Source organism: Sinocyclocheilus grahami, unplaced genomic scaffold, assembly GCF_001515645.1.
Source record: "Sinocyclocheilus grahami isolate Dianchi unplaced genomic scaffold, SAMN03320097.WGS_v1.1 scaffold627.1, whole genome shotgun sequence".
Lineage (NCBI taxonomy): Eukaryota > Metazoa > Chordata > Actinopteri > Cypriniformes > Cyprinidae > Sinocyclocheilus > Sinocyclocheilus grahami.
In genome coordinates this window covers 1,424-17,420 of record NW_015505806.1, presented here as the reverse complement: position 1 = coordinate 17,420, position 15,997 = coordinate 1,424, and the positions used below count along the sequence as shown (strand labels likewise).

The window sequence follows — 15,997 nt, the reverse complement described above, 5'->3', positions numbered from 1 at the left end:
ATGCTAGCTGAGAGGAGTTTCGTCAAAGCTGATTAAAAGTGATCGAGGATGGATCATTTCGACGAACTTGATGAACCTGTGATATCTTCTTCAGGGTGAAAAAGGAAAATGAAAGCTGAAACGTTTTCACTGAACCTTGTAAAAGCAGCGCGTTACAATGGTGAGGGAAAAGCTTGGGCCATTGCGTGTAATCACATCCATACAGTTTATGATCACAACAACAACAACAACAACAACGTTTGTCAGGCATCTACATTGTCATCTGAGGAGATTACAAAGATTAAACCAGTGTTTTTTAAACTCTAAAACATGAAATGTAGAGTTATCTGCTTTTGCCAAAAAACGACTGTTGGAGTTATCTGCTTTTGCTATAAAACAAACTCTTAATACCCAAAAATACTTTCAATGAACTTTTATTTTGTAAATTACCTGTATTTGTTCAAGTTATTATTACTCTATCCAAACAACCCAACTGCAGTTTGATTGATATTACTTGGAATGCAAAAAAAAAAAAAAGTTTTTGCAAATGAACTCTTCATACATACATACACACACACACACACACACACACATATACATTATATATATATAAACATAAATGTTGAAATGTTTTATTAACATATATTAAAATATATTTCAAATTAAAACTAAAAGAAATATAAACCCATAACTGAAAAGCAATAATAATAATAGCGATGCTTGCCGAAACATAACTATAAAGTTTATGAACTACTCCTGTAGGGTCGCGGTGCTGGTGAATAGCAAATTATATGGACTTTCCTCAGCACACAAACAGTCTTTATGCAGGGCACCAGATGTGCGGTGCAGGCTAGGAAGTGGCAGCATGTTGTCATTTCAATAGCAACACATCGGCGCTGCACACAATAACCACAGTTACTGCGAGAGGGGGAGGGACAGGGTGTGTACACTGTGCTTCAGTGTATCAGACTGACAGTCCTACAGAATGCTACACTTAATTGCAATTTACTTTATATTACCACTGCATGCTATAGCACTGTACACATGCACTGTATGCGTTTTAATAAGCATGAGATAAATGTATATATTTGGACAATCCAGATTATTAAATAAGTATTCAAAGGTCCTTCATTTGATTTTTTTTTTTTGTAACTAGTGATGTACAAGATAAGATTAATAATACAAATTAAATAAATATGGAATCAGCTTCACATTATGTTAGTCAAGATAAAAATAAACCAGATAATTCTTATAAATAATTTTAGTCTCACATGCAGAAAAAGCTGTTTTGTTGTGATTTTGATTCATCCCAGTGACTGAAAAAGTTTAATCATTCACCAAAATGATTTATTCAATAATTAGCCAGTGAATCATTCACTCAATTCATTTGCAAGCGAGATATTGCATTTATTCGGTTCAGTTTGTTTACAAACAAGATACTGCGTTTATTTGGTTCACCCACAAACAAGATACGGTCTACATTCGATTCAGTTTGGTTCGTTCACAAGTAAGATACTGCATTAATTCAGTTTGCTCACAAATGAAACACCACACTGATTTGGGTTCTTTACAAACAAAATACCATGTTCATTCAATTCAGCCACAAGTTAGGATAGATACTGCGTTTATTTGGTTCGCTCACAAACAAGATACTGTGTCCATTCAGTTTCGTTTGTTCACAAACGAGAATCTGCGTTCATCTCGGTTTGTTCACAAACGAGATTCTGCATTTAGTCGGTTACTAACGACATACTACATTCATTTGGTTTGTTTATAAACAAAATAGAGCGTTAATTCAATTTATTCACAAGCAAGACACCGTTTATTTAATTCACTCACAAACAAAATACCAAATTCATTAGGTATGGACTGCCAACAAACAAGATTCTACATTCATTTGGTTCAGTTCATTCACAAACGTGATACTGCATTTATTCGGTTTCTTCACAAACAAAATACTGCGTTATTCGGTTCACTCACAAGAAAGATGCTTAATCAAGTTATGATGATGATTTTACTGCGTATGAGTTACGATGATGAGATACCACATTAATTTTTCTCATTCACACACGAGATTCGTTCAGACCGTTTGCGCCCAAGGTGTTTTGAGTGTGGTCGATTCATTTAGTGAAGAGCATATTCGTTCAGTAAGTCCAACCAATCAAATGGTCCTCGGCTCACACTCAAAATGTTATGCTATAGTCAGTCTTCTCAATGAAAATCTCAAAATGTAAGTGAAAACGCCAATGAAAAGTGAACATGAATGATTCACTCTTAAGCTTCATTCACAAAATTCCACTAGTCCTGCACAGCAATGACCTTGCTGATATATTATCTACACAATTGTAAAGCAGGTTGTCAGTAGACTTTTCTACCGCATTTCATTTCACTATAAAACGGGATACACCATTCTTTGTAATTGTAAAGTGAGTGTCACAGTACTGTACTAACCTCTCGCTCTCATCGGCAGCCTTCTCGGCCTCCTCCAGCTTCTGCAGGGCAGTAGCCAAACGCTCCTGTGCACGATCCAACTCCTCCTCAACCAGCTGGATACGTCTGTTCAGGGAAGCTACATCACCCTCAGCCTTGAAGAGCACAGAGAAACTGGCATAAATGCTCAAGATCAGATGTTCACACACAATTTAACATTTTTAAATTGTAATATAGGCTACCTAAATGAATCAGAATCTAATAAAACAGAATCAGAACTGAATCAAATTGAAATCAAAAGCTTCTGAATCAAACTTAATGTGAACATCTGTAGTGAAATCCAGCCCTAAACAAACTCATCTGCCACATTACTTTTGTTCAGCTTTTGACATTTCAATGTGTTGTCACCACATTACATCCAATAAAATATCTGGGCTATAAGACTGGCTTTTAACTCATGCTAAATTAGTTGACATTTACATATTCTTAGATATTTTAAAATATACAATATTGTTACATCATCAAAATAAGTGTATATTTATGTTTTTATAGCATGCATAACAAATAATCTCTGTTTAAGTCCCAGTCCAGCGATAAGCAAAGACCTTACGTGGGACAAAGTGCATGTTATATTGTCAGCTGAGATATGAAAAACTAGAAAGCAATACAGATAACCTTGACAGCCAGCACTGAACTTCTACATTTTCTTAAAGGGCCCAGAGTCTTAAGTATGCTTGTTTAGAAAAGACTGAGACTGATTATCAATGCCATAAATAGATAATTAGATATCTATATATCCATCTATAACTAAATATATATAACTGGGGCTGGGCGATAATTCGATAACGATAATTATCGCAATATAATTTTTCTCGATAAAACGGTATGTTTGATAAATGATCGACAATGTTTACGTGCCAAAAGCAGACCAAAACAGCGCGACTCATTTGAATCACGCCACTCGGACTGTTTATCTGCTCGGATCACAGCTCAAACTGCCGCGTGGCGCAAACTCACTAGAGCAGATGCATAAATGTATGCTACTATGAAAGACCAATGCTTAATTAAAAAAAAAAAAGAAACTTGGTCAGAAAGAATACATTTAACCATATAAAATGGAGATGGCTACATCTTGTTTTTACAGATGTTACTGATTTTGATAATGAACAAAATTTTCCTCTACATCCTAACTCAAGCTACTATCAAATGTGCATTTCTAAGCATTTCATTTTCTAAGAGACAAAAAAAAAGTGATATTATTATTAATATAATTAATAAAAAAAAATGTATGCATTTAGCAGACGCTTTTATCCAAGCAACATTCAGGCTATACATTTTTTACCAGTATGTGTGTTCCCTGGGAATCGAACCCACAACCTTTTGCACGGCTAACGCAACGCTCAACCACTGAGCCATAGGGACATATTATAACATTATATAATAATATTATCAGGCAACCTAAACCGGTTTCTTTATTTGAAACAATATCACTCATTAGAACATGCAAATTAATTTTTCCATTTAATTTGCCAAATCATTATAATGAGCCGGTTTCTACAACTTTCACTTTGGAACAAAAATCTGGCTTTAAACTGGAAAGAAATAAAGATTTGACATTTATCGTGATAATTATCGATATCGACTGATATGAAAAAAATTATCGGGATTTTTTTTTTGGCCATATCGCTCAGCCCTAGATATAACTATAACATATCTATAACTAGAACCATCACTATTTATTTCAGCATGACTAAGATGAGTCCCACTGTATGTGACGATGCAGACTGGCCATATAAGGGAAAGTTCTCAAACGCTTCCTGAGATGTCAACATACTGCCTGAAGCAGCACAACTCCTATTCATTAAGATAAAACCACTACAGCACAGCCCACATCAACAGTTCTGTCCAGGATCACTACTGAACTGCAGGCTATTAGCCTAAAATGATTACACTCAGAGCCTCTGGTTCAACATAAAAGTCATTAAACAAGGACCTATTCGCAGGAGTACAATTTAACTAGCTGGATTATAACCAGACTCTCCAATTACGACCAACAAGAGAACAGACTGAAAACACAGGGATGTGCCTTGCACAGAGATATCGTCAGCAATCTCAAAGTTTGGGGTGAAAACAACTCTGTTATCCGACTCATTTCCGCGAATCGATTCTTTCGAACGGTTCAATTCAAATAACCGTTTCAAAAACGACTCACTAATAATTCTTAGACATTCAGACGTAATTTCAATACGGAGTCTGAATCACAGAGATTTCTTATTTATTTAAATACGAGTGGTTTTTTAATAATTGCATTAGTCTTAATTCAGTTTGCAGCCACGATTCAGTTCATAAAATTAGTCAAACTCTAGCATGACTTTGCATTTAAAGTAAACAAACTTATACATTTAGTCCAAAATGTATTTTTAATCTCCTAGCTGAAAGTTTCTGCATTTAAAAACATAAAAACATTTATTAAAACAGATTTTGAATGCTTAATATAATTTCCCTTTACATTATCAGGTCACTAATTGAATCGATCATGTTCGAACGAAACGGTTCCCGTCTATCAATTCGCTCTATTATGAGTCGGACAGGTCTAAGAGAAAGTCAGTTAACTGTCGTTTAGTCTAAACTGTCGTTTAGACAGTTCACAGCACTTCAGTCAAATTCGTGAACTAATCAATCAGACCGATTTGGTGAACCGGTTCAACTGATTCATTTTCAAGATCCGACTCAAGTGAACAACTCGTTCGGATACGAATCGTTATCGTTATTCAGCACCTTTAAACTCCATTTACATGCGTCAGTTTATAATCACACTGGCAGACATTTAATTCGCGTCTCCTGTTTGTTGGATGTAAGAACTTATAAGTTATTAAAAAACGTGCGTGATACAAATGTCGCCGTTTATCGGGCTGGTAAACAGTGCGTAGAGGGCGTCTGAGAAGTTCCGCTAGGTTCACACCGCACATCACCGCGCGCACTATCGCATCCGCTCTGAACGCCGCTGTTTAAATGAACTCACGCACAGAGGAACGCCTGGGATGCGAGCGACGCTACACTGCAGCGCGGCGCGGCGCATTTCAACACATGCACTTTATACTTTCTATCATTCGGCGTTCTTACTGCTTCTCTGGCTTTCCTCTCGAGCGCCAACTCCCTCTGCAGTTTCTCCGCTCTCTCTTCAGCGCCGTCCGCTTGATCTTGCAACAGTTTTATTTTCCGTTTGACTGCTTCCAGCGATGTAGCCGCCATTCTTATTCTAAGTAACCACTAAAAGCCTCGTATTTGAGCGCGTTTCCTTCAGATGAACACAGCTCAGAGACGCTGCTGCCCCTGGTCTGTGTGTGCGCGAGGACGCGGAGCAACGTATCAGATCACACCGGAAGTAACCATGTTTTCATAGGCGAGCCCCAAGCGACGTCATTGCCATGAACTAGGGCTTATCTGCCGCTTTTCAGCGAACAGTATTTCCACGTGAGACATACAAGAGGTGAACTGCAGTGCATGTTGAATATGTTTCATGCAAAACATATTTGATCAAATCATTTAAACAGTAGTTTACTTCAAAGTCATTTGGAGGATGTGCAATACATGTTTACATCCTGCACCTGTTGCACACCTGAATGCGTTCATCGATAGCCTGATGGGTGATTGACTGGAGTGCTGGTGCTGGTGCTGGTGCTGAGACTGAGCTGCTAAATATGGAATGGCTTCAAGGGCCTCGAATGTAGTTGTTTAGTTCTGTTGCGCCCTCTATTGAGATCATTACAGCATCGACCAGAGATTCACATTCGACCTAAGATTCATATTAGATTATTATAATTACATTAATTTATTACTATTTAATTAATTTATTGGAATATATTGTAATTTAGATTAATTATACAAATATATAATTATAAAATTATATAATATAATATATTTACATAATAAATTAATGTAATTATTGACATGAATAAATAATATCAAATTGTTTAAATATATATATAGCCTATATATATATAGAGAGAGAGAGAGAGAGAGAGAGAGCCTAGCTAGCTAGATATAACAGCATTAATTTATTACTATTTAATTAATTTATTGGAATATATTGTAATTTAGATTAATTATACAAATATATAATTATATAATTATATAATAATATAATATATTTACATAGTAAATTAATGTAATTATTGACATGAATAAATAATATCAAATTGTTTAAATATATATATAGCCTATATATAGAGAGAGAGAGAGAGAGAGAGAGAGAGCCTAGCTAGCTAGATATAACAATTTGATATTGTGATACATAGATATTATGACAAAAACAATGTATTCTCAGAATATTACATTATTATGATTATAGTAATTTATTACTATTACATTAACTAAATATTATTTTAATATAATACATAATTTACTAACATTAACTAATAATATTATATTAGTATTCTAAATGTATATATTTTTTATACTATATATATTTTTATTTCTACATTTTATTTATTTTATTGTAATTTATTTTTTTTCTATTTTTGTCTATTTGTATTTACATGTGTGTGTATTTTTATTCTCATCTTATTTTTATTGTCTGTGTGTTGTTGTTGTCTCTGTGTACTGGAAGCTTGTGACACTAAAACAAATTCCTTGTATGCGCAAACATACTTGGCAATAAAGCTCTTTCTGATTCTTCTAAATAATTTGATATTGTATTACATGGATATCATAACAAAAATAATATTTTAGTTACAGTAATATTACATTATTATGATTATAATAATTTGTTTACAATTAAACGAATTTATTATAATTGTATTACAATTATATTAATATATAATTGAAATAAGTGAATATATTTATTAACATTAATTATATTGTATTACTATTATTTTTATTTCTAAATAACTTGATATTTTATTACATGGATATTATGACAAAATAACATTAACGTTACAATAATATTACATTATTATGATTATAGTAATTTGTTTACTATTAAACAAATTTATTAGAACAAATTATAATTTAATTATACTACTACTACTATATAATATTGAAATAATGTTGAAATAATTATATAATTTATTAACATCAATAATATTATATTACTATTATACTTATGTTAAAAATAATTTTTATTTGAAATGTAAGTACAATGTAGCACCTTACTGTAGTTCTGTTGATGTACACGAGGGGGAGTCCCAGTGTGCACTATTCAAGACCGTAGTACAAACTACAAAGATCTATTATTTTAACACAACAAAAGAGTTCAAATCAATTTCTACTCACATAGGCCTATATTCTTTTAAATATCTCTCAATTGCTGAATAATGCATGACGAATCAATGGAACATAAAACAACTCAAGTTCAAATGATTCTTTGAAGCTGGAGCAAGATGGTCAGAGGACTATTTTGTATCATGCAAAGCTATGCAAATACTTGTCAAGACTTTGGAACGTCTACTCATGCACTTCTCAGGATACAGTTTAGTTTTGAAACTAAAAGAATCAATGGCAATTTTTAAAGAAAGACTTCCAGTCGACCAGTCTCAAGGGCAGAGCCCAAGGAGTCGATCTGAGTCTTGACCATATAAAGCACTAGGCTAAATATAACAGCCTGCCTGCTCACTCTCTTCTTGGAATGCACGTCTTGTAAATTAAAATCGTGTATTTATGTTTGCATACCTATACTAATACACCATGTTTGGTCAGAGATATGCGGATTGTGTTTACACTCTAAAAAATGCTGGGTTAAATATAACCCAGCGCTGGGTTAAAAAGGGACAAACCCAGCTATTGTGTTGTTTTGACCCAGCGGTTGGGTTGTTTTGAACCCAACCGCTGGGTCAAAACAACCCAACCGCTGGGTCAAAACAACACAACCGCTAGGTCAAAACAGCCCAATTGCTGGGTCAAAACAGCCCAATTGCTGGGTCAAAACAACCCAACCGCTGGGTCAAAACAACCCAACCGCTGGGTCAAAACAACCCAACCGCTGGGTCAAAACAACACAACCGCTAGGTCAAAACAGCCCAATTGCTGGGTCAAAACAGCCCAATTGCTGGGTCAAAACAACCCAACCGCTGGGTCAAAACAACCCAACCGCTGGGTCAAAACAACCCAATTGCTGGGTTTGTCCCTTTTTAACCCAGCACTGGGTTATATTTAACCCAGCATTTTTTAGAGTGTACCATGCCACAGACAACTTTTTTTGTCTTATAGTTCACGAGTCACTTTATTTTCACGCCTGAGGAAAAAAGTTAAGTTTCATAGGCTATGAGAAACCAGGGTCCGAAAGCAATATTAACAACCATCCTCAAATATGACAACTGACAACAGACTCTCATCTGTAAGTAATAAAGGCGTGGCATGCCAAAAGTGTCAGGAAAAGATGCGTGAAAGCGGTGATGCTCCATATATACTCACATCTGCGGCTTTCTTCTCAGCCAGCTCCAGTTTCTCCTGTGCATCTTTAAGAGCCTCAGAATATTTGTCGAGCTCATCCTCGGTGCCCTTCAGTTTCTTCTGCAGTGCTAGGAGGTCATCCTCAAGCTGCGCGTGTTTGAGTGATTGATTGACAGCAGTGAAGAGCGGGAAGCAGAGTGCGCGTGGTGTGGCGGGCAAAGAGACCGACAGAGAAAGAAGAGAAAGAGAAGGGAAGAAAGAAAAGTTAGGAAGATTCAGACAGGAACACTCAGGAAAATACCTTGGTGGCGACCTCCTCGGCGGTCAGGAGCTTCTCCTCGACGCTCTGGTACTCCTCAAGCACTTTATCACGCTCGTCCTCCGTTACGCGCAACCTCTTTTCCAACTCAATTAGTTCGTCTTCTAACTACACATGCATAAATGACAGTTTTCATAACAAACGAGGTCAACTTTTAGTAGAAATGCTATTAAAACAATAAATATGTCTGCTACAAATAGCCTACTAAACGTGCGCTTTAACCCTTCATGGGGTTCAGTTTGTGGTCTCGGAGACCCAAAGGCCTTTTTAATAGCTCAAAAATATGCTTAACATGTTTGTTTCATTTTTTTTACAATGTGCTTTGTTGGGATCACACTTCTTAAAAGTTCATGTACTTCATGAGACCACAAAGGGTTAAAGCATCAATTATAGACCTATCTGCCAAACGAGTTTTGATTTGGTCAGGGAAAACACAAGGTTTTAATTTTATAATTATTACAGTATTACAAAAATAGCATACTAAAACTGTTGACTGAAAGCTTAGTTTTACGTGATCCCAAGGTTAGGCTGCAACCCGCAGTCATTCTACATTTAAACGATTTTAAACTGAATTAACATAGGCTACTAATAATAAAAATCTGGTCGAAACATTATAAATATTATTCGACAGTAAGTAAAGACAGTAGTTAAGCCTGTATCAATGGAACATTGAGGGTTAATAAATGAACGGCTACATTTTTCTGCACTAGATGTATGGCAATAAAAGGGCGAGTCGTCGTACGTCGTATTAACATTATTGACATAATTTTAATTGACATGGAAAAGATTCATACTCGAATTCGTTATTTTTACCCTTCTTCTGTTACTATAAATCCACTCATGATAATCCATCTCTCAAGTAGCGCACGGGAACGGCGCGTGCGCGTTATGGATAACTTTTAAAGTCCTCATAAAAACCGCAGACCTGTTTGCTCCTGTCCTCCGCTGCCTTTTTGTCTCCCTCAGCCTGCTCAGCTCTGTCTAAGGCGTTCTCCTTGTCGAGCTTGAGCATCTGCATCTTCTTCTTAATGGCATCCATGGCTGCTTATGGGTTGTTCGGCTGCAAAAGTGAAATTTCCACAGAGGAGCGACGGTCAGAAGCGCTTGGGACTGAACGCAGAGCTGGAGTGCGAGCGCCCGCTCCTGTGCGAGCTCTCAAATACGTATTTCCACGGGAGGGGTGACCGAATTCCTCTGGACATTCAATACTTTTTTGGAAACAGCCGCGTTCGGCTGCTTTTCTCCATGCCCCGGGGCTTTTTTTATGGATCTGGGTGGCGATTCGCTGTTGCTCGACATTTGACCGTTTATATGCCTATATAAGGGGTGTGATGGGCAAGGCGAACTCCTCAAGACGTCTTCACACATACTGAGCGCGACGGAACGGGACAGAACGCACGCAGGGGTCTCGAGACGCGTTTTCCACATGATGCACTGCCATCAAAACGCAACACTCATAGCCATCTGATTCATTTTATTTTGAGGGTTCAAAGAAAAATGTTACAAAATGTAAATGTTAAAAAAGCAGCAGCTTCTTTATAAATTATATTTTTATTTGATTTCGTAGGGGATATGTGTATATTTGTGAGATCCTGAGGTGAGAAGGAATTGATTGTTTCTATTTATTTATTCATTTATTTATGGAGAGGCAATATTTGAAATATTAAACATTGACATTTTTGGAAGTAAAAGTAAAAAAAAAACAATATAGGCTATATATATATATATATATATATATATATAAAGATGAAACACACACACACACACACACATCCATTTAAGAAATTCATAAAAAATGTATTAATAAATTTGAGAAAAGAAAAAAGTCCCCACAAAAAAACCTTCTAAAGTAGTTTAGAAAATAAATAATTAATTATGGTGTTTTTGCAATTAAAAAGAATATATTATGGAATTTCTTGTGATAAAATCATTTAAAATGGCATTTTTAATTTTATTTTCTGACCCTGATGACCTGAGGTTACTCCATCGGAATTGTCCTAAACAAGTTATTTGGGCTAAAAGATCCATCAAATTCACAGAAAATATTATAAGAAGTAGTATAAGAATAATTCAAACTCTCATATTTCCGGACACGTTTAGACTGATAAGGTGTCATTGCTCATGATAACTCATCATTAGTCTGGTCTGAACCTTATCAGAACTCAAACATGCCTTTGTTTCAACACTTCTGCACGATACGAATTAACAAAAACTCTGCTTGGGCTTAATATAATGTCATCAACAGGCTCAGGAGTGTGCCTTTATGCATCCCATGATAGATGCAAGAGGAGCTTCGGTTTGCTTCTTTGGGATATTGAGCACACAGAATACTCTCTGTTATCCTTCAGTCTGCCCTACCCCTCCTTAGACAAGCTTCTCAGAGTATTTTTAGGGCTGTCTTAATGCCCGAGCACCTGGCCCAGTCTGTAAATTACAAATTTCAAAACACTTAGACAAGTGGTCAAACGTAATGTGATAATTCCCTAAAATAACCCCAGTCTTAAATATAATACCAGTTGTCTTGCACTATTTCTGTTCTCTTGTAATTGTATTAAATAGCTCAAAACAGTTAGATTGTTCTTGAAACTCAATGTGTTTGCATTAAAGTTTTCTTGCTTGCATGCATGAAACCATCTATTCATCTATGTATATATGTATATATAAACTATGCATCTATGTATATATAAACCACAGAAAAAAATACTCTGAAAGAGTAATTTGAAGCAGAAAGAATGTAGTATTTATTTCTCCAATAAGTTTTATTTACAACTTCGAAAAATATTTTTTTTACAGTGTAATGAGGATTGCATTATGGTAATGAAAATGTCTTCATAAATGAGCTTAATTGTCATTTAAAATAATGCAAGTCCTTAATTGATTTCTAATACAAAATATTCCACATTTTTCTTCTCATTTTCAGCACACAGTTATAAGAGTAGTTTTGGCAATTATGTTTTTAATACAATCAGAATCCAAAGACAACATTTTTATGGGAATGCACTTCACAGATGACTGTTATCTTATGTTTATGACAGACAGACCCCTATTTTGTGCATGTAATTTCCTGTTATTGCAATGTAAGTGCTTTAACAAACTTCCAGCTTTTTCCACTTAATGTTTGTGGTAAAATGCTAGATTCAATGCAGCAGATATAAACAAGCCCCAAAGAACTATGGGTAAATATTTTTATTAAACACATAACATAAATACCTCTGAGGCCTGCAACAGTCACAGCAGTTAAGTGGATTTGGGAATTTCTTTGGATATCATTAAAGTGAGTGTTAGACAATAGTTTGTATTTTGTAAAACAATAACTGAGAAGATTAAAATGAAATGCAGTTCTCTAAAGACATTATTTGAAAATATTTCCCACCATCTGTTTGGTCGTTTGGTAAGTAACTCATTGAGACAGACTAAAATGGTTTTGTCATACTTTTCCCCCTAGAAAAAAAAGTTTCTGATAGTGTGAACTGATACTTGGCTTTGTTCAGCTCTTTACTGAACACTGTTTATATGAGGATTATTTTGGATTAGCCCACAATCCCTCACAGTACAAATTTATAGTGACAGGCTGGGTAGAGATGAGAGAGGAAGTGTTATTTGAGACCTTTTAATATTCAGCTTTCTCCAGTCCAACTAATACAAATCAAATGGTTTATATTTGAAGAAATACGCATGAATGGAACAGACTGATGGACAACATTTTCTTATTGTTTCTCCCATCTGTTCCAGCATTTAAAGACACACAAGTACCAGGAATGATAAGGAAAGCCGAGGCTGCTTTGGAAAGAATATTGTTTCTGTCTTCTAGTTGTTCTTTCTCCTCTGGGTTTCTGACGGTTTATCATCTCTGGTGATCTTGTACCATAACAAACCCAATGGTTTTATGACACGAGGCCCTTCATGCTAGGGATCTGCGCTGCCATCCGATGCATTTTTATCTAAATCTGTGGACCCTTGGGATGTGACTTCAACTCTGGAACACTGTCCTTTCCCAAACTGAATGCAAGTACTTTAAAATACACAGTGGAGAAAAATTGACAATTGTGTTATTTGGCTTTGTTTCAGTATTGCGTAAAATGTGTTTTTCAAAACTAATTTGACATGTAAATAGAATTACAGCATTATAAAAAGCAATTAAGCAAAGCATGATAGCATTTCTTTTTATAGAAAAAATGCATTGACATGCATTAACATTTGTCATTTACAAAGTCTAAATTTATCAAAATTTATCAAACAGTATCTTAGTCCTCCTTAAGGCTCTACTAATGACTGTCCGGAAGCTTCTGAGGGGAGGTCACGCTTCCCATGTCTACCGAGGATTATGGAATGAAAGGCAAAGGAAACCAAAGAAGCTGGCAAGAACAAGAGTCCTTCTGCATAGATGATCTTCATACTTACATATAGAACTCAACATTAATGTTAAGCTGTATTTTAAGCCGTTGTCCAAATAGGCAAATATGACTATTACTATTTCTCATATGTAGGGTTAATGATTTGAAGCATTTGGACTATGGATGTGAATGATACCTCAAATCATGTGGCTAAATATAAAGATGCAATTTTACTTCTCTAAGTAACTTACGGTGGATATTAAAGGGGAATAAAAAGACTTAACATTGCTTGAGAATGAGGGACTCAAGCTATATCAAAATATCATTCTGAGACATCTACATGCAACCACCTGGTAAGGTCCTGCCAATCATTTAGAAAACCCAGTAGTATCCACCAATAAGCTAAGCTACTGCAGATCAATGTCCTGGCAACCTCAAAGAACACTGACTATCAACCACCCAGAATATAATAACAACTGCCTAGCAACCAGCAACCACACAGAACACCCCAGAAACCACATACTGTTGCAATGCCCAAGCAACCACCCAGAAAACTTTAGCAACCACAGAGCATCGCCCTAGTAACCAACCAAAACACCCTAGCAACCAACATTAATGTTAAGCTGTATTTTAAGCCGTTGTCCAAATAGGCAAATATGACTATTACTATTTCTCATATGTAGGGTTAATGATTTGAAGCATTTGGACTATGGATGTGAATGATACCTCAAATCATGTGGCTAAATATAAAGATGCAATTTTACTTCTCTAAGTAACTTACGGTGGATATTAAAGGGGAATAAAAAGACTTAACATTGCTTGAGAATGAGGGACTCAAGCTATATCAAAATATCATTCTGAGACATCTACATGCAACCACCTGGTAAGGTCCTGCCAATCATTTAGAAAACCCAGTAGTATCCACCAATAAGCTAAGCTACTGCTGATCAATGTCCTGGCAACCTCAAAGAACACTGACTATCAACCACCCAGAATATAATAACAACTGCCTAGCAACCAGCAACCACACAGAACACCCCAGAAACCACATACTGTTGCAATGCCCAAGCAACCACCCAGAAAACTTTAGCAACCACAGAGCATCGCCCTAGTAACCACCCAAAACACCCTAGCAACCACCTACTAACCCATAAGAGCCAACAACTGCTTTGCAACCAGTTAACATCCAGAACACTACAGAAACCGCTTAGCAGTGTCCTAGCAACCACCCAGAACACCTCAGAGAAATGCTCTTGCTACAACAGAGCATCACCCTAGCAACCACCTAAACACTCCAGAAACCACCTAGTAATGCACTAGCAGCCACCTAGAAAACTCTAGCAACAGCAGTGCATCACACTAGTAGCCACCCAAAACACCCTAGCAACCACCTACTAACTGAGAAGATCCAACAACTGCTTTGCAACCAGTTACCATCCAGAACACTACAGAACACTACAGAAACCATCTAGCAGTGCCCTAGCAACCATACAGAACACGCCAGAAACCACCTAGAAGTGCCCTAGAAACCACTCAGAATACCCCAGAAACCACCTAGCAATGCCCAAGCAACCACCTAAAAAACTCTAGCAACCGCAGAGTATCGCCCTAGTAACCACCCAAAACACCTTAGCAACCACATAGTTACCCAGGAGATCCAATAACTGCTTTGCAACCAGTTACCATCCAGAACACCACAGAAACCACCTAGCAGTGCACTAGCAACCACCCTGAACACCACAGAAACCACCTAGCAGTGCACTAGCAACCAACACCCCAGAAACCACCTAGCAATGCCCTAGCAACCACCCAGAACACTCCAGAAACCACCTAGTAATGTCCTAGCAACCACCTAGAAAACTCTAGCAACCAAATAGCATCGCCCTAGTAACCACCCAAAACACCTTAGCAACCACATAGAAACCCAGAAGATCCAATAACTGCTTTGCAACCAGCAACCTCCCAGAACACCACAGAAACCACCTAGCAGCACCCTAGTAACCACTCAGAAAACTCTAACAATTGCAGAGCATCATCCTAGCAAACGCCAAAAACACCCTAGCAACAATCCAGAACACTCCAGCAACCACCTAGTAACCACCCAAAATATCCTAGCAACTGCTTAGCAACCCTCAACCATACAGAACACCACAGAAACCACCTAGCAACTACCTAGTAACCACTCGGAAAACCCTAGTCACCACCCAGAACATCATCGTAGAATCCTGGGAACAACTTTCTTAAAAGAAAATGGTAAAATATAGTTGCTTACACAAAGAAATGTGCTCATATGAAGAAAAGATCTCCAAAACTCCCAGAAGTCTCACTAAACTAATCCACATACAGTCACATGACCCTCACTTTATCTCTGTTTCTCCCCTGCGGCAGGAAGCAGCCAAAGCTCCCCAGAGAATTCATTCTCAATGACAAACTGGACTTTCTGAGTCTCTCAGGAGTCCCTCGCCCCCTCTGATACCATCTGAGGAGTTCTGAGAAACTGCAGTGTATATATAGAGAGGATTAACCAGTACCATGCTGGGGTAAA

General features: G+C 36.8%; 1 protein-coding gene across 1 annotated transcript in view; it reads right to left on the bottom strand.

Annotated features, from left to right (window-relative positions):
• Window positions 1–10,382, bottom strand: part of LOC107557977 (tropomyosin alpha-1 chain-like) — a 25,213-nt gene extending 14,831 nt beyond the window's left edge. Inside the window, exons 1-3 of the mRNA XM_016241575.1 lie at window positions 10,044–10,382; window positions 9,101–9,226; window positions 2,431–2,564 (exon numbers count right to left, since the gene is read on the bottom strand). Of these exons, the coding sequence (XP_016097061.1) occupies window positions 2,431–2,564; window positions 9,101–9,226; window positions 10,044–10,157 (374 nt within the window). The 5' untranslated portion in view covers window positions 10,158–10,382. The remainder of the gene's footprint in view (window positions 1–2,430; window positions 2,565–9,100; window positions 9,227–10,043) is intronic.
• Window positions 10,383–15,997: the final 5,615 nt, after the last annotated feature.